Source organism: Phycodurus eques, chromosome 7 (assembly GCF_024500275.1).
Source record: "Phycodurus eques isolate BA_2022a chromosome 7, UOR_Pequ_1.1, whole genome shotgun sequence".
NCBI lineage: Eukaryota > Metazoa > Chordata > Actinopteri > Syngnathiformes > Syngnathidae > Phycodurus > Phycodurus eques.
Genome location: NC_084531.1, coordinates 22,461,167 through 22,484,691, shown reverse-complemented (window position 1 = coordinate 22,484,691; position 23,525 = coordinate 22,461,167). Strand labels below are relative to the sequence as shown.

Here is a 23,525-nt window from a genome sequence, read left to right as displayed (position 1 = left end):
CTAGAAATGTTATCTCCAACTCATTAGAAGATCTGCATGAAAAGAGTCAAATAATTTGATCATCTTTACAAAATGGGTTTAATAACTGTTGCCAGACTTAAGGTCTAATGACATTGTAGCACATTGCGCATAGCATTGCTAGATTACTTGTACTGTAGATACACTGCAAATGCTGCACTGTTACACGAATCTAGAGTATGTCGAAACGAAACCAAAGCGGTGGCGAAGCAGAAGAGGGAGAAGACAAGATTGAACTTTTATATAGATGTTTTGTATCGACATATTGTATTTTAAGTGCACTTGCAAGAGGACAGAAACGCTTTGAATCGGTTTGTAATTTTGAGGGCAAAAAGTAATCTTGATTCTTTTGTGCTTCAATTTCCTTTGCTCCCTTTGTTGGAGGCATACTCCAGTTGCAGCCGATATGGGATAATGAGTGACACTTTGGCCTTATCAAATGCATCTTAGTACCTTTGCCATTTTTTGTAAATTGGGTAAAAGCTAATTACTATGTCAATGTCATTATAAAACCATGCTGACCGCCATAAAGTTAAAACAATATGTTTAAAATTTTTTTTAAAAAAAAATAAAAAAACTATGCCGGTAACTAAGCGTGCCGACATATTACACCGCTCCGCAAACAGGTTCGTAACCACGAAACAGGTTATGTCGTAGCTTTGGAACAGGAGGATTAAAGTTGTCCCACTGCGGACAATTTTTTAAAAGACTTTGTTCGAGCGATGCTAGTCTTCCTGGCTACTGTCTAGGTGCCCTTGAGCAAATCACTGTCCCGAACAGGTCAGCTCAAGAGGACCTCCGCTGTCTGCGCACCCCTTACACTCTGACATCTCTCCTTACATGCCTGCATGTGTGCAATCTGGTTCCATGGTGTCCAACACACACACTATAAAAAAATATTTTTTTTTTTAATAAAAAAAAAAGCATACATACACAGTAGAGCATGGGTAGAATTTCTCCTTGAGAGATTACAGTGAGAATAATAAACTGAACTCACTGTGCAATGACAATAGAGATTTTAGAGATTTTAATTATAATTGTAAGGTGGCGCACTGCCCCCTTGTCACCCCCCGCCCCCCATGCAAGTGTACTTAACGTAGTGGCAGAGAGTGTGTGAGAGAGAGAGGAGAGAGAGAGATGGCGAGCATGTCTAAAATGGTGCACACAGTGTTGATGAGCAAACGGGTGCAGACTGTCAGGCGTGCACATGCAGCGCTCTTTTAAAGCCGCAGGATTTGGATTAGCCTGTGCGCGAGTGAAGGAGGGAGGGCGCTAAGGGCTGATTTGGATCTTTTACCGGATCGAGAGGAGAAGGAGGGGAGGTGCGAGGCACGGAGAATGGGCTATTTTGGACCCGGGCACTGAGCCTGCTCTCAGCGCGGTGTATTAAGCAGCCTTCGACGCAAGCAAATCGCCTCCCCGCGGCCACCGTTAAGACGTCGAGGACGGCGACGACGACAGTTCCTTCCACCTCCTGTCAGGAAGAAAAACAAAACACAAAACAAAACCAACGCCAGTGGCCGCCAGCCTGCTCCACGCACAAGTGCTCCTCGCTGGACATGAAAGTGCAGCAAGGGTGCAACTCGTCAGACATGGGCATCCCCGTCACCACCGAGGAAGAACTGCGCAGAAACAGCGTCATCACGCCCGAGGATGTGCTCGGTTTACAAAAGATCACCAAGAGTAAGTATACTAGTAAGTCTCTTTGGAAGCTGGACATATAATTGGCGCTGCTTTAGTATTAAGGTTGCCCATCTGCTGGTGCGCACTTGGCTGTCACTTGATGTTATTGCGCGAACTACAACACGACATTTGCATTCAACGAGGTCTTTAGCAACGTTATGCACCATGGACAGCGACAGCAAAACTCTCCATTCACTCAACAGGGAGACACAGCCAATAGGGGAACGCATTGTGTGCGCGTATGCAATCCACGATAGAACACGCACATAAGGAAACAGTGTGACTTTGGTTTCCAAGTTGGAAACTCAACTACAGTGGATGGGATGTAACAGGTCGATAGAGATGGAATCTACTAGTTAAAGATCCCCAGTCAGGTGGAGTAAAAAAAAAAAAAAAAAAAAAAAAAAACTTTTCTATGACGTCTTGGGAAGTCTCATCTGCAGACTAAAACTTTCCCAGTTGACATAATTGATGACATTTGTAAAACTAAACATAGAATAGTCCAAATAAGTCTTGGGACATGTAAGATACATGAAGTAACATTCACTGCTACACCATATTTACATAGTAGTTATGAGTGTGAGTATTAGAAGAAGTCATGAAAAAAAGGTCATGAAAAACGTTGTATAATTTGATTAATAACGTTTAAGATAATAATAATAAGAATAATATACATTTTGCATCTATCCATTTTCTATACTGCGTATCCTCACTTGAACCAATCCCAGCTGCCCGGGGGAGAGGCAGGGTGCACCCTGGACCGGTCGCCAGCCAATCAGAGGGCACAGACAAACAACCATCATTCACACTCACATCCACACCCTAAGAACAATTTTGTCTTTAATTAACCTAAGAAGCACACTTTTGGGATGTGGGAGGAAGCCTGAGTACCAGGAGAAAATCCGTGCAAGCACTGGGCGAACATGCATACGTCACGCAGGAAAGCCGCTGCTGGGATTCCAACCCAGAACCTTGATTTTATCCCACAAACAAAACTGGAAGATAACTTCTGATGTCATATCATATACAGTGCGTATCTAATCATTACTACCCTGATAAACATTTTACAGCATTGGATACTAATGAATCACTTAAATAAATACATTTATGCTATAGTAATTTACTGCAGTGTGTTCAGATGCTAATATAATAAATAATGGCGTTTTGAGGCCCACTTGTGACTATGGTGAGGTATTAATTATGAACATAAGAAGTTAAAGTACTGTAATATACTTCTAAAATAATACTGCAACAGACTATTTCTCTTTATAATAAAATAACTACTGTATATAAGGCATCGTTTTCACATTTGCAACATGACTGCAGCCATTATAAGGGCCTCTGTTTCTTCACTGTATTGGGCCATAACAACTCAAACGGCCACTGGGTAAAACAGTCATTTAATGGTCTATTAACACGCGCCTGCAAATTGCAGCCCTATTATGTATTAGATTGTATATTGCCCAATTGAGTATTAGGTTTATCTTGTCCGTTTCAGTATATTTTAAACACTCCAAGTTACAAATAGGCGGCACAGTGGACGACTGGTTAGAGCGTTTACCTCACAGTTCTAAGGACCGGGGTTCAAGTGTGGAGTTTGCATGTTCTCGCCGTGCCTGCGTGGGTTTTCTCCGGGCAGTCTGGTTTCCTCCCACCTCCCCAAAACATGCATGCTAGGCTAATTGACGATTCGAAATTGCCCGTAGGTGTGAATGTGAGTGCGAATGGTTGTTTGTTTCTGTGTGCCCTGCGATTGGCTGGCAACCAATTCAGGGAGTACCCCGCCTTGTGAGGATAAGCGGCTCAGAAAATGGATGGATGGATGGAAGTTACAAATAAACAACCCAGAGAAACACCGTTGCACCGGTCCTGGGATACTGCCTCAGTGGAAAAGCTATACGAGGGCTGCATCAGTGAGATAATACCTAAATCAACCATGATGGTGCACTAATCTCTCCTCACCACTGACAACACGTAATCTGGATTATGTTAGGAGGGCGGAAATACCACATTATGCACTAACATGACACACAACAGGTAATTAATGATCCCACAACCAAAATGTATATGTAAATCCATCCATCCATTTTCTGAGCCGCTTCTCCACACGCGGGTCGCGGGCGTGCTGGAGCCTATCCCAGCTATCATCGGGCAGGAGGCGGGGTACACCCTGAACTGGTTGCCAGCCAATCGCAGGGCACATACAAACAAACAAACAAACATTCGCACTCACATTCACACCTACGGGCCATTTAGAGTTGTCGATTAACCTACCATGCATGGTTTTTTGGGGGGGACGTGGGAGGAAATCGGAGTGCCCGGAGAAAACCCACGCAGGCACGGGGAGAACATGCAAACTCCACACAGGCGGGGCCGGGGAATTGAACCCCGGTCCTCAGAACTGTGAGGCAGACGCTCTAACCAGTCGCACACCGTGCCGCCGTATATGTAAATATCCACCATATTTTCTGGGGTAAGGTGTTTATTTTTATCTAATTTTCTTGCCTTCCAGAGAGGTGCTCTCTTTTCTTGTCAGTGGACATGTGATCGTTAATTTGTTTTTCATGGTCGACGTTGCAATGTTTAGCATCTTTTGCTTTGGAATGCTCTGCTAACATACTCCTTCTTTTTCAACTCCACCAACCCCGTCAGCTTTACAGATGAAATGCTCAGCTATGTAGGCATTGTGTGTTGTGTTAAAGACCTGCTTATTTTCCCCAAGGGAAAATGTCAGTGTCTATTTGAGGTGCCCCGTTTGCAAGGCGTCAATAATTGTGGAGGCCACACATTGGGGACATTTCCCTTTAAATGTAGATGCTGCTTTTCTGCTGTTGAGAAGTGAAAACCAGTTAAGAGCACCATTCAGTGCTTCATTTTTCTGCTACAAGAGACAGAAAAGTGGTGCCTGATGTCAGCGAAGCAGTGATTGCCTCAGCCGGTAAAGGCAAGGCCGTCTTTAGGCGCTGCCCAGAGGCAGCCAATCATGGTGCCTCAATGCGATTACTGAGACACAACACAGGCAGCCAAGCACACCTCCGGCAGAAAAGCACCACTGAGGATGGGAAAATGGAACATCATCATGGTAACTTCTCAGTCTGTGTTGTTAACTTACAACCAAGCAGTAGTTTGGGTTTCAGACACATCGGATTGCTACTGCTTTTGTTGTCTTTCTGACGACTTAGTCTTTTAATTCCCTTTTGGCTGTTCAGTTGCCATTAACTGCCATGACCATGGCCCTCATTCATTAGATCAGCGATTCCCAGCACATTCGTGTGCATTGAGAGCTAATCAGTGTACGCAGGGGGGAGGAGGAATGATTGCCATCTCTCATGAATTACAAGGTTGCAATATTCTGTGAGCTGCGACAGTGATTTTGTGCAGTTGAAGCAGAGTTAGAGTTATTGCTGTACGTAGCCCTTGTGTTTACTCGATCTTCCTGGACTTTTCTCTCCTTTGCACTAAAATTCTTTGCAGGGGTGACTGGCACTGTATAGCCATTCCTACTACACACCAGTAGCACTGCCTCGCTCACTACCTCCATCCTGTACTGTCCCGTCCATTTTTTTTTTTTTGCTACCCGTCACATTCCTTCCTCACAAGATGTACCACTGCCTTCTCTGTTCACATTTTGTCTTTGCTCTCTGCCCACTCTCAAATCTTGTTCCGTCCATCTGCATTTCCAATTAATTTCCATCTCATAAGAAAAAACAACAGAGGGAACATATCATCAAATGCTACTGTTGCACAGCCGAACTAGTTGGGCATTAAAAGGCATACCGATCCATGGTACAGCATGACTAAGCAGCAGAACAGAACAGGTTTTTAAAAAATGAATCATGTAAGAACATTTTGGAGCCAAGTTACAGGACTGTACAGTGCATCCCCACAGTAAAGAAGAAGCCTTAAAATTAGGGCAGATATTATGACCACTTGTGGGACAGGGGCTCCACCTTCCCTTTACACTTCATTTTTTATATTTAAAAAAAAGAGAAGAGAACTCTGGAGGTATTGAACCCCATTTTTCTGATTGAAGGATATTGATTGTTCCCTGAGCCATGGCCTTCTCACTCCTCAATATCGTCTCCTGTCTCATCATGTCCTTCGATGGAGAACGGGGCATACTAATTACGGTAAAAATGATTAATGTCATAGTCCTGATTTGGAAGCATGTCAGAACAGAGATTCCACAGCCTTTTGTGACAGTACCACAATGCTTCTGTTGCTTGATATGATCAGTCCACGCTTTATTCACTTTCTTTTGGAGTTTAATGGTGTGGCTTTGTGATAGAATTTCTAATACATGCCCAGGACAAGGTTTTGGGCTTTTTGTTTTGACCAGCGATGGACATTATGATGCTCCAGTGGGGAATAAATTATGTAATGTGGCCATAACACGGAATAGTGCTTTTCGAACGACTTTCTCCTAATTCCTGTAGATATTATGTATTGTACTGTTTCCCAAACTTCACTGTTTGTGCGCACGTTTAATGCTGTACATTGTTTTATTGATCCATGGGAATTTGATCCACGTTGGCTGAAATAAATTCTTGCCCATGTGTTCTTTACCAAATAATGAATGTACAGTATATGTTAATGTTATGACAATCCATTAAATACTACTATTGTAGTTTGTGTCACTTTGGAAAGTTGTGTCAGGTGTCAATACTAATCCGTCCATGGATTTTCTATGAAGCTTATACTCATTACGGTCACAGGAGAGAGAGGCCAGAGTCCCTTAACTACACACAGGATGGCTGTAACTGTGATTTGATCCCCCAACCTCAGAACTGTGAGGCAGACGTGCTACTTGGCGTAACATTAAAACAATGATTACATTTTAGTTAGTGTGCTCACTGCTTTCCTCTATTGAGGGTATCAATGAATTGTTAAGACAGAGAGACAGAAAGGTTTCTGACGGACAGCAAACAAAAAGTTTGTATGTCTCAGAAATGTTCTATTTTCTTGTACAGATTTCATTATTCTTACCAAAGAAGTTTCCATGACCTTATATAAACTGTTTATTGCATAATAGTAATTTATCCTTCCAACAATAAAAAGAAAGACTATCCTCTGTAACCTCCCCATGAACCCAACAGTGTGCCAAGGTGCCTCCAGGTGCTATTGAAGTGAGACATGACACAGCCTGCTATGCACTGGTGCAATGTACCTTGTGAACAGGTGTGATGCTAATGTCACTTTGGCCTGCCCCTGGCGATAGATTACTGTGTGTGTGTGCGTGTGTGTGTGTGTGTGTGTGTGTGTGAGTGTTATGAGCGCACACGGCTGCATTAAGTAGAGGTTGATGGGCTAGTCCAACGGACAGGAACGTGTTGTGTGAAGTCAAGCCTTGCCTGAAAGTCTGTAATTCCTTGATAATCTCTGGGATTAAAGAGCTATACGTGGCATCTCGCTTTGCTCTTTAGCAGTGTTGCATCCGGGTCCCGTTTGTATGAATAAATCAAGGGACTCAATAGATAATTGTCCCAAAATCTAATATAATGTAAACGAAAGGCATCCAGAAAAATAATTTCCACGTGCTTTTGGGAGACTTTGTGTAAATTTGACCAGAAAAGGCCACCCTACCCCATAACAATTGATGTATGAAAAAAAATGAAGATTATTGGCACATGTAGGACACAGCCAGTACTTGCTTGAAATCCCTGAAGGTATTTCAGCGTTGTCCAGTTCTCTTATCATCTTTTCATCACTTTTTGGAGGGACTTCCAGTTCCAGCTGTATTCGACGTTTTGGGTGTTTTGGCATGCACTCTCTTAATGGTGCAGAATGAGTTCATTTCTGACCCTTAAGGTAGTTTTCACCAAAGTATTCCATATGTGTATGGAAGTGTCTGACGCCTGAAATTCTAGTTCTCAATATGTGTAAGTGTCAAAGGAACTTTGAGGATACCACAAACTATGAGCCCCAAAACTGTTTGATATCATTTAAACTCATTTTATAAAGTCACCCTGAAAAATAAATGATTTGATGATTTGATTTTGGAAAAATGCGCTGAAAGGTCATGTATGTATGGATGCACATGCCACTTTACTTAGCTCTTCCCCGACATACAAATAATTGCTCTCAAGAATACTTGAGAACAATTACTACTTTCCTATTTAGTTAGGGCTTTGGCATCATTTTGTGGCATTTGAACCACAAGTAGGTGGGGGTTGAGCGTACCCCTAAAAATACAACAATGTATTGCAACTCATTTTACTGGATCTCGTTTTTTTTCCCCTCCTTGTTTGTGTTAATGTTCAGCACAGGCGACGTTTATCCTTTTAATATTCAAAATACAAATTGGGCTTTTTGTTCTCCTGGGCTGTGATAACAGTCAAGGGAGAAGGCCTCAGGTATGCACCTTCGCCAACTCCTTCAAGTGAAACACTGCATTTGCATAGCGCCTTCGCCTAGCCCGGAATTGCCTTTGATTTGCTGCAGCACACCAATTGAGCAGAGCAGTCAGGTGGATGAGGGCAAAGAAGAAGCTAATTGAGCTGGCACTACTATCACAACGGTTGCTAGGTGACCATGGTAAAGAAAATCAAGTGGAGCTTTTTTTGGTGTGCCTGTGTGTGTGTGCGTATCTGGCTATTTAGCTGGAGCAATTCTTTTACTTAATGTAACAGGAAGGACTCGGCTCTAATGAGTCCACATACCAAAGTTACATCAAAAATCAGATTTGATGGAAATGTACATAGGGCACATCTGGACAAATAATCATTCCTACTCACATTCAAACACCTGGGGCCTCATGTACAAAGACTTTTTCCTCCTAAAACATGGCGTACGCTCAAATCCAGAAAACGTCGTACGCACAAACATCTTTAGATGTATGAAACTCTGCGTACTCATCAATCCAAGCACATTTCCTTCGTACATTCCAATCAACGTGGAAATGAGCGCACGCTGGAGTAGCCGACTCCTCCCTATAAATGCCCGCATTTGAATATGCAAATCCTATTTAAATGAACCCTGCACCTGAGCTGCCGATCTCTGCATGATCAGAAAAAAAGGAAAATGAGCAAGGTAATGAAGAAAAATATTTTTTCTGAATGTGAAGTTGTTCAATGAAGTGGAGGCACGCAAGAAAATCCTCTTTGGCACGCTGTCCTCCGGCGTTAACAACACGCGAAAGAGGAGCGAATGGGACAGCGCGTGTGCGGCTGTCAATGCTGTGGAGACAGAATTGCGTGCACACGCTGAACTAAAAAAGAAGTGGTCAGACATTAAGGTGGATGTGAAGCCGAGGACAGCTGAGGGCCTCACCCCGTTCAAGGAGAGAATCGCTGCGATCATGGGTGACGTTGCTCTCTCAGGGGTGATGGGAGGACATGTGGCTGACTATGATCACCCCACAAGGTTAATACCATGTATTTTTAGAACTCATAACAAATGTGTTCATACAGTAACCTACACTCAGCCCTGTGCGATAAGGGTTCATGCGTAAATGTCGTATGTGTGGTATTTGTAATACAGCTTTTGAATTCAAATAGAAGCACATCAGCATATCAAAGAGGATATCAAAAACTTTGACTCCTTTTTGATTACTCAATTTATTATTTTAATACACAGGAGTGGACACGCACACTGACAAAATGTTTTTTTTTAGGAGAAGAGGGCTAAAATTATGTCAATTTAAACACATTTTAATCATGTGCAACCGATGCACATGTTCAAATGAAGAAAATTCAAAGGACTTTTTTTCCGGTGCATGTGCTGGAGTCACGAAGCGATTGTGAGGGCAATAGGCGGCATAAATGATCGCCTCGATCAATTAATAGGTGTCCTAACAAATATTAGTGGTTCATTAAATGCCCTGGTTAACAAATGAATTCTGAGTCCTTGCCTCAATTGCCTTGTTGAAATCAAATGTTGCCGGGCATGAATTGTTCATCAGTGCTAATTGTTCATGTCTCTCTGGTGTGCAGATTTATGAGAACGGTTTCCCAGCATCACCTCCAAGTGTCGCCAAAGCACCAAAAGCTGCAGAAACGTGCGTACGCCAGCCCATGCAATTGGCGTGAAGCACCGCACATTTCCACGGTCATGTCACTCTTGATACATCTGAACTTTGCCGTGAAAAAGAACGGACGCCACGTTTTTGTGCGTACGCACCTTTCGTTCATGAGGCCCCTGGAGAAAACAGTTGTCAACCTTAATGTGCATTACTGCCACCTACAGGAATTAAGTCGAACACTATCAACTGCAAACTGGAGGCCGGTCCCAAGCCCGGATAAATACAGAGTTGCGTAGGGCGGCACGGTGATCGACTGGTTAAGAGCGTCTGCCTCACAGTTCTGAGGACCGGGGTTCAATTCCCTGCCCCGGCTGTGTGGAGTTTGCATGTTCTCCCCGTGCCTGCGTGGGTTTTCTCTGGGCACTCCGGTGTCCTCCCGCTTTGTTTTGCACTCGTCACTTCCATAAATCCCCACATACCGGACCAAGGTGTCACCTCTCCAGCTAGCCTGCTAGATACTTAGCCGCTCTCGTCATCTTGTTGGATTTTCTCCCATTCATTTGCGACAGTCACACTTTCCAGAGATGGCTGTTTTTCGACTTCCATTGTGGTGCCGCCATGTAATCCGTGGCGCTTATTGGAGCGCTAGGCTAAACACAAGCCTCCTTCAACAGAGAGCTCTTTTTTTTCCCCATACAAACTTTATGTATATCTCGGTAAAGCTACAATGTCCACATGCACACAAGCGATGCACACTATGTCAAAATGGTGGCACCTGTAGGCACCAATGCAACACCTGTCAGAATAAAGTAGGAATTATTTTATTCTTTAACTTGTTTTGATTCAAATTTGAAAATTCTGATTTGGGATTAATTTTTTTTCATGGGACATTTTGAGTGAATCCAAATCACCACTGATTTGTTCATCGTTCTAATCAGTAGTATTAGTTTTTAGTAGTGTTACACCCATGGGGGATTTGAGTGTGTCGCAGCACCCCCCCCTTTTGAGACCCACACTTTGTATGCTGCCCCCCCCCCTCCCCCGCCTTTTTTTTAACTTCAGAATCATCTTCATTTGCCAAGTATGTTCAAAAAAACGCACAAGGAATTTGTCTCCGGTAGTTGGAGCCGCTCTAGTACGACAACAGACAGTCAATTGACAGAGAACACTTTTGAGACATAAAGACATTGACAAAAAAACAGTCACTGAGCAGTAAAGGGTTGCTCGTTAACTGGTAATGCCCGTACATGTTTTTTTTTTTTTGTTGTTTTTTTTTTGACAACTGTGCAAAAAGATGCAGCGTCCTCTAGCACTGAGAGCAGTTCGAATGACTAATATTGCAATAGTCAGGTGCAATGACAATTGTGCAAAGTGTATGCGGTTTAAAGTGACGAGTAGCGCAATAATCTGGGATAATGTTGATTGTGCAAATGTTGCAGATACTCCTCAATCAGTGTGCAAATGGAGCAGATGCTACTCTGGCATGAGTGGCCAGTATTGGTCAACAACAGATATGCAAATAGTGCAGCGTGGCGAGACTACTACAGTGAGTGCACGGGTAAATTTCAAGAACGTTGTGGGCCGTGTCAAAATTTCATATGTAGTACATGCCACGGGCCCCTAAAATAAAATAAAATATGGATGGCGGTCATCAAATGGCCCCCCCGAGTGGCCGTAGTTTGGGCACCACTGGTTTAGCAACTGTGGCACTGAGGAGACAACAGAAATGAAGATGTTGAAGTTCTCTTTTGGAATGACAAGGTTGGATAGGATTAGAAATGAGCTCATCAGAGCGACAGCCAAGGTTTTGGAGGCAAAGTTAGAGAGAGCTCAGATTCGACTTTGATGGTTTGGACATGTCCTGAGGAGAGATTGGTTGATGGCTAAAACTATGGCTGTGAGCCACATGCTGCTTCTCTAAGTCATAAAACAAAAACAACAAACAAAGAAAAAGATGCACAGAGTAAATTGGCTGATGTTCCATTGACTTGATGGATATAATAAATGTGAAAATGACTTTTCACATATAAATAAAATTTATTTTGATCCATATACTCGTCATACGTCACGTGTACCATGTTCCTGCACAATCCTGGCACTAAACACTACCTGACTCATATCATTCACTTTCTATATTCTGTTAATTTTCACGCACCGCAGAACACATCTCATTTTGTTATCATAACACGAGTGTGGAAAGGGACTGTCATGTATGATTGTTCCAAATGTCTGCGGGGCAGCGTAATAAGATGTCACGGGTAAAGCTGCTCTGCATGGGGAGGCCGTGAAGCTTCACATCATTTGTTGGTAACAAGAAACCCACCCCAACAGAGGACGTCTTCGTCAGTACAGAGCTGCTTGCCACTGACACGGTCCAATGAATCGTCATTGCGTTACAAAAAGAGCAGCACAATGAGGACGATTCTCATAACATCAGTTTGTTGTTGTTGTTGTTGTTTTGTTTCACATGCAGTATGCAACTTTCATTTGTGTTGATGATATAATTTTCCACCAAAGAGATTATGAATGTTTTTTTCTTGTTCTTTTGGGACCCAAAAATTTAACATGATGTACATGTGCAAATTAAGTCAATTCAAAGGAGTTTTTTTTTCTGTGTACTTTTATCTCTTTTCAGTCTACAATGTAGACTGTACATGATTTTAACACATTGTGTAATCACATTTCGATGAATCAGCGTTTAAAAGCTTATGATGTGGATTATCCCCCCCCCCGCGCCCCCAGTGAAAACTGTAGGCGACACAAACATGTTGAAAGACACAAATAGCCTTGTACCATCCTGAGTGAATCATAGCTGACAGAGGCTAACTGACATTTAGAGGAATACATTTGTGCATCTTATCAACGTGCAATGAGCTTCTGTGCTTAGTATGAGTTCCAATCTAGATGAAAGGTTACGCTTCTCTTCCTCACATGGACCTCCCCAAACTTGCAATATGCATCAAAGTGACCGCTCCAAACCCTCTTAGAGATTTTTTGGAGGGCATTTTTTTTTTTTTTTTTTTTGCGAGGCAGCAGCTTGAGAGAGACATTTCTGAACCATATGATGTTAAGCATTAGTGCACATAACTTCTATTGAAACTGAGGCCATTTCAACATAGAGGTGTAACTAAAGGATCAATAGTTCCATAAATCTATACATTTATGCATTTAGTGTTCACTTGCTCACGTCTTCTCATTTTATTGATTTTCTAACACAAGCAATCAGTCAAATCATGCTGTCAGTGCCTTTGGTTTAGATTTATAGATAGTATTTGTGAAAATAATTTTCATATTCAGCTCAATACATACTGTATCACATAGAGTGGATATAAAAAGTCAAATATGGGTTTCTGGGGATGGAACAAATTATCCATCTATCCATTTTCTGAGCCGCTTCTCCTCACTAGGGTCGCGGGCGTGCTGGAGCCTATCCCAGCTGTCATCGGGCAGGAGGCGGGGTACACCCTGAACTGGTTGCCAGCCAATCGCAGGGCACATACAAACAAACCACCATTCGCACTCACATTCACACCTACGGGCAATTTAGAGTCTCCAATTCATGCATGTTTTTTGGGATGTGGGAGGAAACCGGAGTGCTCGGAGAAAACACACGCAGGCACGGGGAGGACATGCAAACTCCACACCGGCGGGACCGGGGATCGAACCCTGGTCCTCAGAACTGTGAGGCTGACGCTCTAACCAGTCGCCCATCGTGCCGCCTGAAACAAATTAAATCAAGATAAATTATTTCAAAACTTTTTCCACCATTTATCTGGCCTACATACTGTAAAACGTAAATTTATTTCATCTTTTAGAGGGGTTAGTAAAATAAACAACTAATCAATCAATCGATCAATCTTAATTTATATAGCACCTTTCATACACTACACATGAAATTAATATAATGCAGTTGCACAAGTGTGCACACACACAGTTGAGTTGGTTGAATAAAAGGGAAACAAGTGACTTAAACATACACAAAAATAAATATACAGTATGCGGTATCAGCACGGTCTTGACTGCAATAGCAAACTTAATAAACAGATGAGAGTACAAATCAAATTTGAAGCAACATCATGCTGATACCTGTGCATCCTTCTATAAATATTTGTTTTCCTCTCAAATGGAAGCGTCTTTTAAATAAATGCCTGACACTCTCTGCTGTTGAAATCAATGTCTGCATGTCAACCACTATGCAAGACAAAATACTGCGTGCATTTTCTACATATATGTAAAACTGAGGCAGTTTTGAGGTTTGGAGGTTTGAATCTCTGCTGCGATCTTCCCGTGTCAAGTTTTCTCCCCGTGCTTGCGTAGGTTTCACCTCATACATTGGGCTTCCTCACACATTCCAAAAAAAGATGGATGTTACAGTAGGTTCGTTGAAGACTAAATTGTTCCCAAGTGTAAATCTGAGTGTTAAATGGTTGTTTGTTCCCTGCGATTGACGTCTTCTTCTCCTCATGCCTGCACGAGTTTTCCCGGGGTACTCCGGTTTCCTCCCACATTCCAAAAACATGCATGGTGGGATGATTGAAGAAATTGCCCGTAGGTGTGAATGTGAGCGCGAACGGTTGTTTGTCTATATGTGCCCTGCGACTGGCTGGCACCAGTTCATGGTGTGATCCGCCTGGCATGCAAATGTACACGGTCCAACAAATTAACCATCTCTAAATCACCTTGTTCACACTGTAGGGCACTTTAAGCTCGGGTGTCAACTATGGTGTGCTTTATTTTATTGAAAGGTCTATAAATATCTTTAAGCAGGTAGCTAAAGCCTGTGTGGACCATCTGCTCTCTGACCCCTTCAAATACTAAGATAATGTGTGTTTGTGCGCATGTACAGGTCCACACACACGGTGGCTTCCTCAGGTGTTTATCTGGAGTTTATTTTTTCTTTCTGCAATGAATGTAATTGTATACTGTATGAGAGTGGCCAGTCAAAACGGATGATGCAACATGGGACGGGCAAAATAGACTTTGCAAGGTGTGTACACTGCAACTGGTTAGTCCATGTGATGGTAAAACACAATAAGCCTCTTATATCTAATCCTCCTCCCATGTTGGCAAAGGAGCGTTTCACACACACACACACGCACACACACGTACACGGTCAAATGGGGTGAAAGGGGCCCAATCTAGCATTTTTCTCATGTGGACCATACAAAAAATGCAAAGTAAAGGTAGGATGTTAAGGGCTGTATAGTGATCAAAACGTTCTGGGTCAAAACGTTTAAACTAACATATTGCTTGATTATTTTCAAGGAACAGACGGAGAAATGATGTCAGTTTACCACATTTTAATCATGTGCAACTGAAAATTAAGTACCTTTGTTCAGTCTACGTGCAGTGTAAATGACTGCCGATCAGTTTAAGGAGTATGTGGCCATTCGTCCAGCCGAGATGGATTTAAGATTACGTGACCCTAAGCTTAATAAGCAGTAGAAAATGGATAGACGGATGGCCAAAGGTTGTGGCATACAAGCACAAAAAGACAACAGCACATACACACATGTGTTCTGTTCAAATCCCATTAATACTGTGCAACACATTATCATTAGTTTATGTCAATGCAGCAGTTTTTCTTCTCTGTTTCAGACTACCTTTGTTCGCCAGAGGAAAACGTCCACATGATCGACTTCACCAGGTTTAAGATCCGTGATATGGAAACAGGAACAGTCCTGTTTGAGATCACCAAACCCCCAGCACCAGGTCAGCTCAAAACCTTGGGGGGAAAAATGGGTCACTTACTCCCATGTTTACTATATTGCAGGGGTCATCAAACTATTTTAAACTGAGAGCTGCTTCCTGCAATGAGCTACCAGTTTGATAGACATTTGTGAAATAACAAATTTGCTGAAAAGAACTTGAATGTTGTTATGATTGAGCATAAATGATATTCATCTACATGAAGACACAGATTCTGGGAATGATTTCTCACAATAATTATCAACAATGATTTAAAAAGGTAGAAAACAGTTATTAATGTGCAACATTTTGTGATTACATTTTCAAATGATCAGACAACATTCCTAGAAAATCACAACGTCCCATCATCGGTAAGTTATTTTCCGAATGGGCTGGGGGCTACTCACGTTGTCCTTGGGGATTCTTGGTGCCCACGGCACCGTATTGATGACCACTCCTTTCGTGGAACCTCTAAGGTCGAACACAAACAGCTTTTCCCCACCTGTTCCGGAATCATACTGCTACTTTTATTCTATTATACAGGCAATGTTTTAAGTAGAATTTTTATTTTGGTGTGTTATTTCTGTGCACTAGTAGAATGACTACGGTGCACTAATAGAACAACTACAGTGGACCCCCACATGCATGTAGTTCGGCACCCGTAGATTTACCTATTCGGTGATTTTCTTTTTTCAATTTTGTTTCAATTTCTTTTTTCTTATGTTTTTTTTTTTTCTTTTTTTGAGGTGAACCAACCCCAAAAATGCTTGCTGGCGGTTTACCCTGTTTATTAAAGAATTTTTGGGTTTTAATAATAATAATGATTTTGAAATGATGAAAGATTTTTGTTATTTGCAATCCGACCCAATCCCTATCCCCAGCGAATAGCGTGGGCCCACTGTATATGTTAGTAGTGAGGCAAAACTGTGCACTCGTTGAAATTTGCATGCTTCTACTACTAATACTAGTAGTGAAGCGCTAGATTTTTTCTTCCAAACTAACAATCGTATCATTTATTCATAGCAGGAGGCAGAAAGCAATGTGACCCCAACGCCGGGCGCTTTGTGCGCTACCAGTTCACACCCGCCTTCCTACAGTTGCGGCAGGTCGGAGCCACGTAAGTTTGCCGAGTGCTTTTGTGAGAGACGAGAGGGTATTACAACAAAAAGACTGGGTTAAAGAGAGAGACAGACAGAGAGACGGAGAGAGTGAGTAAAATGTCCAAACCTGAAGGGTGCACTTGTGTGCTCAGTCCGGCTGCTCTAGCAGAACCATCAAACAGGATGTAGGAGGAGGTTGTGTGGGCTGACAAGTGAGAACACACAGAACAGACAAGTTGTCAATGCTTCTGAGCACTGCCGTTCAGTGTTAATGTGAAACACCTATGCCTTTTAATATGCACTCATGGGGAACTTCATTAGCTAAAACTACACGATCATATGAGATTCAGAACCTGCACAAAAATGACCAAATCACAAGGCGTCTTTGAGCGACTTACCAAGTAAAAAGCTGAATCCTTTAACTGGCACATCACATTGGATTTCATCCATCCATTTTCCGAGCCGCTTCTCCTCACTAGGGTCGCGGGCGTGCTGGAGCCTATCCCAGCTGAGGCGGGGTACACCCTGAACTGGTTGCCAGCCAATCGCAGGGCACATACAAACAAACAACGTGCCGCCCACATTGGATTTGCAACACAAATCAATGAGATAATTTAGGTTTCGGTTATCACTGATGTGTTACTGTTGGATTTATCTTACCCAACATTATAATGAATAGACACAAAAGGAATGAAGACGCTGGTCTCTTTACTCATGAGGAGGGCGCATGGGAGATTGTTCAGGTTACAGCCTCTCAACACGCTCTAAACAATCTCTCCCGTCGCTCCTGCATTTATTCGAAAATAAGGAGGTTTCTAAGTTTACAAGACACAACACACTAAGGGGAGGGTTTCAAGGTGAAAACATGCCACCAACACCTGCCACGTCCCGGCCACGTCCTTCTCTCTGATGATTCCTGCTGAGTCATCTTCTTGAAGGCGAGACATCTTTCTTTCTAAAAATTGTCCATAATACTCATGCAAGCTAAGCAAATAAATGATAACTTCTACGATATATCTAACAGTTACTTTCATTGATGTTTACTGTAAATTATTGACATTGTAGATTGCAGTGGTATAGAATTCAGTGATTCGCAAGTGATGGGTTGAGACCCAAAAGAGAGTTTTATATTCATGGCCTCGATGTGTTTTTCATCCACATTTACTGTAATTATGACTTTACTACTGTGTTAGAGTAGGTCAGTGATCGACTATGTGTTAAAATTTACATTACATCTAAATTCTGGTTATGTCGCCGCCGTTGGAGTGGAAAAACCGACGACCCCCTGTACAGTGAAATACTCAGCGTGCATCCCAGGTCGGATATGCCTTTTATGTGGAAAATAACATTATTTTCACCGCCATGCTACAGACGCTTTATTACTCGGGTTACAGTGCATCTCTGAGGACCCGCTTGAACATAATAGGTCTGGGACTTTCCTAAAAGAAGCGCTCTGTGCCAAATATACTGTCAGCGACTTTTTGCAGACATATTTTGTGCAATTGTGATATCAAATTTTACTCTATTAATATTTGTACATGCAGTTGTCATGTTTATCCTCATTTTCTTAAAGCTGATGTGTGTAACTTTTTTTTTTGTTTATAAGAAGTCATTTTCACCCAAGCCACTACTAGAGGAGGTGACACAATACAGATTAAGCCTATCAGCTCCTCGAACACCTTGCTGTAGTTTTCATTATTTGATCTTTTATATTTCGTGTCGATCGGTGACATTCCCACACTCCAGGCTTGCTGGTGCACCGAAATTGACGGACCGCAAATTATGCAGTTTACCTAGCAATGGGGGGAGTGCGGACCCTTGTTTCGCATTTGTAAAAAGCTAACTAATCATACAATAATTACTGTGTCAATGAAAACAATATTTGCCACGAACGAACTCACCACGTCTTTCCGAGGACCCCGTAGCTGCCAACAAGGTTTCTGACATAAAAAAACTTAAACTTCAGCACCGAAACATGGACGCACAAACTGTAGCAACAATAGAGAATTTACAACAATTACCTCTTCAGAAGAATCCATCTTTTTTCCCCACTAGTTCCCTTCAAAACAGAATAAGAATGTTGTTTAATCACAAGGTGGTGGAGGGGTGTGGTGGGTGGTCATCATCTCACGTGTGTTTTCAACAGCGTAGTTTGACTAACAATTTGATTTGGGTGGGTCTCATGTGTGTGCAGGGTGGAGTTCACAGTGGGCGACACGCCCATCAACAACTTCCGCATGATCGAGAGACACTACTTCCGCGACCAGCTGCTCAAGAGCTTCGACTTTGAGTTTGGCTTCTGCATGCCCAGCAGCAAGAACACATGCGAGCACATCTACGAGTTCCCCGCCCTGTCAGAGGACATCAGTAAGCACAGTCGCACACATCGCATTTGGAAATTGATATCCCGTTTAAGGTCCATGTACTACTCGTATGTATGCTCTTTTTCCTCAGTTGTAAGACAATTCAGCATTTTAAAATAGTATTTCCCAACTTTTATTGCGCCAAGGTACCCATTTTACATAAGAAAACTCTCACACCACACCACCCAAAAAAAAATGGCACAAAAAAGTATGAATAGTCAAATAATGATCATCTTGTCTTAGTTTTCTCGGTGTGAACTGTGGGCCTCAATTAAACAAATAGAACCCAAAGGTAATATACTGTACTCGCAGGAAGTGCTGATATATGAATGGCAGTGGGTTTTAATGTAACTTCTGCTATTCTGTGAAAGAACATTAAATTGTTCTTCCCGTCACTATAATTATCTGCGGACAAATAAAGCAAAACTGGATGATTTCCCACGGCACCACTGATGATCTCACACAGCACATTAGTATGCCACAGCACCCTGATTGGGAATCACTGCACTAGTGTAACGTCTAGGTTGCAATGGTTAACGATCGCGAATTGGCATTAGTGCGCGAGCAATTACCATTTTAGGTCAAAAAACCCTTACCTACCATTCAGCTCACTCATAAATCATGTTATACTGAATGTACATTACACATCTAACAGTGTCTTAAAAGTCACTTATAGACACTTCTCTGTCGTTTTTGGCAAAGTTTATCAGTGGCCCAACACTGTGCATCTGCAATAAATGTCCTTGTGAAACATTGTTTCCAGTGGAGCAAATAGGGTTCAGGGCAGAATCTTTGATTTATTTGTATTTTTTTTTGGGGGGGGGGGGGGGGGGGGCTTCGAGGCAGGAAATTTGCGTTGACCGATTTTTGAAGTCAATTTTATTACATTATTTTTGCCCTGCCCTAATTGCGTGCTAGAGATGGGTATTGTGAATCATGGATCTGCGGGAACTGGGAACCAGTTCCGAAGTAAATAGTGTGTTGCAGTCATGAGTTGAATATTCTACCAATTCCCATGAATTTATTTGGAGAGACACTGTCGTTGTGAATATAATGCAACTTGCAAATTGTGTGGATCAGCTGGCATTCATACAAATGTTGAATTCTACAAGCCTCAAATGGTACTAGTAAGCTCCTGGCCTCAAGTGGTATTAATATGCTCCATCACACTAACTATTATTTGTCAAGACGGGGTTATTAAACCCCGTCTTGACAAAATAACACATTAAAGATACATTTTAATGCAGTCAAAACAGGGATGCAGTAATTTTAACTAGAGCAACGCATTCTGGGAAAGAGAGCATGCATATTTTCCCAGGAGTTATGCTAAAATACACCCTGCTGGAAACTGAGACCGGAAGTCTCCCTTGGCCTCCTATGGGCAGTATGGTGCGATGGATGTATGGACCTACACGTTTCTGTAAGGGAGAGCCAGTACACCCTGTAGAGGAAACTCATTTCGGCCTCATATCCGCTATCTTGTTCTTTCGGTCACGACCCACAGCTCGTGACCATAGGTGACGGTAGGAATGTAGATCAACCAGTAAATTGAAAGTTGTACCTTTCGGCACAGCTCCTTCTTTACCACGACTGACCGATACAGACTCAGCATCACTGCAGATGCTACACCGATCCGCTTGTCGATGTCCCGCTCCATTCTTCCCTCACTCGTGAACAAGACCCTGAGATACTTGAACTCCTACACTTGGGGCAGGATCTTTTCCCCGACCCAGAGAGGGCACTCCACCCTCTTCCGACTGAGGACCATGGTCTCAGATTTGGAGGTGCTGATTTTCATCCCAGCCAGTTCACACTCGGCTGCCAATTCTTCCAGTGAGAGCTGAAGATCGCGGCCTGATGCTGTCATCAGAACCACATCACCTGCAAAAAGCAGAGACACAATACGGACGTCGCCACACAAAACTTCTTCAACGCCTCAGCTACGCCTAGAAATTCTGTCCATGAAGGTAATGAACAGAATCGGTGACAAAGGGCAGCCTTGGCGGAGTACAACCCTCACTGGAAACATATCCGACTTACTGCCGTCAATGCGGACCAAACTTTGACACCAGTCATAAAGACACCAAATAGCCTGTATCAGTGGGTTCGGTACCCCATACTCCAGAGGACTCCCCGAGGGACGCAGTCAAATGCCTCCTCCAAGTCCACAAAACACGTACCCTGGTTGGGCGAGCTCCCATAAACCCTCAAGGACCCTGCCGAGGGTATCGAGCTGGTCCACTTTTCCATGGCCAGGACAAAAACCACACTGCTTCTCCTGGATCTGAGATTCAACTTCCTGACTGACCCTCCTCTACAGAACCCCTGAATAGACCTTTCCAGGGAGGCTGAGGAGTGTGAGCCCTCTATAGTTGGAACTCAGTTCCCGCTCAGTGACGCTGGGAATGTGAGTGTGAATGGTTGTCCGTGTCTATATGTGCCCTGCAATTGACTGGCGACCAGTTCAGGGTGTAGTCGGTCTTTCACCCGAAATCAGCTGGGATAGGCTCCAGCGCCCCGCAAGCCTGAAAAGGATAAGTGGTATTGAGAATGGATGGATGGATGGATTCATTCAATTACTTTATTAATCTATTTAAAGTCCCCTGGATTTTTTTTTTCTCCCCCAAACTACAAATTTGAGAATCGATACAGAATCAAATCGTCACGCAGTATCGAAATTGGAATCGAAAAAATCTTATCAATTCCCATCTCTACTCGTGAAGCGCTAGATGTTAATTGGTGGAATTTCATAATGTCACTTGTGGTACTCGTAGCACACAGTTGTCGACTAGTGCACAGTTCTGCCTCACCAGTAACATTTAGTCATTCTATTAGTCCGCCCTAGTCATTTTACTAGTGCACAGAAATGTTGTTCAGTAGTGCTAGGCAGTAGTATAAAACATTTACAGATTTGAAGTCTTCCTTCTATTAGTATGCTTCTTACTAGTGAGTACACAGACCTTAAGCAGTAATCAAATAAGTGCCCAAACTGCTTTCCATAATCGCATGCCTTTGATTCACAACTTCACAAAGATCCCAAACCTAAATCCTAAATATGTTGTGTTCTCTCTCAGTGCGTGAGATGATCCTGCATCCTTATGAGACACAGTCTGACAGCTTCTACTTTGTGGACAACAAGCTGGTGATGCACAACAAGGCAGACTATTCCTACAGCGGGGGGCCATAGAATCGCCATTTCCTCCCCCCTTCTTTAGACATTGTCCACTCAGCCATTTCCACTTCAGGGCCCGAAAAAAATAGAAGAACCCACGGACGTCTCATTTCCGTTAGCTCCTTGTGTAGGAATGTACACCGGTGAGCATTACGGTAATGCGTGTGCAGCCAGCACGGGCATTGTGCATACAGTACATATCAGTTCATTAGATGGACATTGGTTCATTTCCATTGTGTGTTTTGAAATCCAGTAATAGATAGAGATCACATACTGTAACATTTTGTCTTTACGAGGTCGGATATTTATATGGTTTGTACTAATGATGGATTCTATTTCTGATTGCGCATCTGTCACATGACTCAATCTCAACATGGCTCAGCTCAGAATGGCAAATGTGGTATTTGTCAGTGTGTGTGTGTGTGTGTGTGTGCGTGTGTGTGATTTTTGTTTGTTTTCAGGTTCATAGCACTACTATGTCAAGAGTATTTTTCAAAGGAGTAGCCATTATGAAATGTCAGACAGTATACATAGAAATTTTGATATCCAGTACATACACTGTATTACGGAAACCTGCGTATACATTTTAATTATGATAATAAGTGTTGTAAGTATTTTATGTCCAATTCTGAAAAGTGAAATTACAGCAATGCAATAAATATGGGACTTTTTCCGAAATTCTGGGTCCTTCTTTTACATTTTGTCTTGCACGTCTTTTAGAGCAGTTGAACTTATGTAAGATAGATCTTTTTAAAATAATGATGCTTCCTTTTGGTTGTGATTAATGCACCTCGCCTTGCTTGGCACATTAAAACACCAGCGTCAAACTCAAGGCCAGATTCAGCCCACCACATTAATTCATGTGGCCCACACTAAAACAAATAATCTGCATATATGCCTCATCATGTTTCTAGTTAGATTTGTACTAAAATTATGTGTCATCCCTTTAAATAAGGTTGAGATACTCCAAGCACCTGTTAGCTAGCAAAGGTCTTTTTACAAATAAATTGAGCAATAGTTGAGCAATTTTCCTTAACATGTGATCGCTAAACTAGCCATTAATTTGTCATGTATAGGAAATATGTAAATTCTACATTGGCATGGTTTCACAGTCATAACACACATTTTGAGGGGGGAGAAGAAAATAAACATTTGAGTGACACCCATGTATTAAAAAATGCTTCTTCATTAGCAAATAGTTTAGGCGGAAGGACATCTTCTGTCCAAACTGCAGCAGTACCTCAACACACCACTAGGCGTCATTCTTGTTTCGTTGTACAACTACAATGAGAGCAAAGTCAGCTATTTATTGTCCTACATCTGGGCCTTTAAAAAAAGAATAAAAGAAAAGGAACAAGATAGTTTTTCGTCGAGAAAATATCCATGATAGATTAATATAATTTCTGAGACACTAGGAAAGCAAATAAACCTTAGTCAGATTCAGAGGTGTTGCGATAATGATTGACATGTGACACCGTCCAATGACTGCCTGAGCAGTCCCTGAAATGCTGGCCAATCACGGTCACACATGAAACAAATAC

The 23,525-nt window shown here is 42.4% G+C and overlaps 1 protein-coding gene across 2 annotated transcripts; it reads left to right on the top strand.

The window, feature by feature from the left end:
• The first annotated feature begins 1,152 nt into the window (after positions 1 to 1,152).
• unc119a (unc-119 homolog a (C. elegans)) lies at positions 1,153 to 22,662 on the top strand. 2 transcript variants are annotated; one of them, XM_061682074.1, is made up of 5 exons: positions 1,153 to 1,701; positions 15,260 to 15,373; positions 16,373 to 16,466; positions 18,644 to 18,816; positions 21,887 to 22,662. In XM_061682074.1, the coding sequence occupies exons 1-5, from the start codon at positions 1,578 to 1,580 to the stop codon at positions 21,997 to 21,999; spliced, it is 618 nt and encodes a 205-aa protein (XP_061538058.1). In that variant the 5' UTR covers positions 1,153 to 1,577; the 3' UTR covers positions 22,000 to 22,662. The 2 variants fall into 2 exon arrangements, with proteins under 2 accessions (XP_061538058.1, XP_061538059.1); XM_061682075.1 differs by having other exon boundaries at positions 1,157 to 1,701; positions 16,376 to 16,466.
• The last annotated feature ends 863 nt before the right edge of the window (positions 22,663 to 23,525 follow it).

Excerpts from the sequence above, each read along its gene's own strand:
- unc119a (XM_061682074.1), top strand. The coding sequence starts at position 1,578 with ATGAAAGTGCAGCAAGGGTGCAACTCGTCAGACATGGGCATCCCCGTC. Across the intron at positions 1,702-15,259 it reads TTTACAAAAGATCACCAAGA|ACTACCTTTGTTCGCCAGAG; the intron begins GTAAGTATACTA and ends TCTCTGTTTCAG. Across the intron at positions 18,817-21,886 it reads CGCCCTGTCAGAGGACATCA|TGCGTGAGATGATCCTGCAT; the intron begins GTAAGCACAGTC and ends GTTCTCTCTCAG.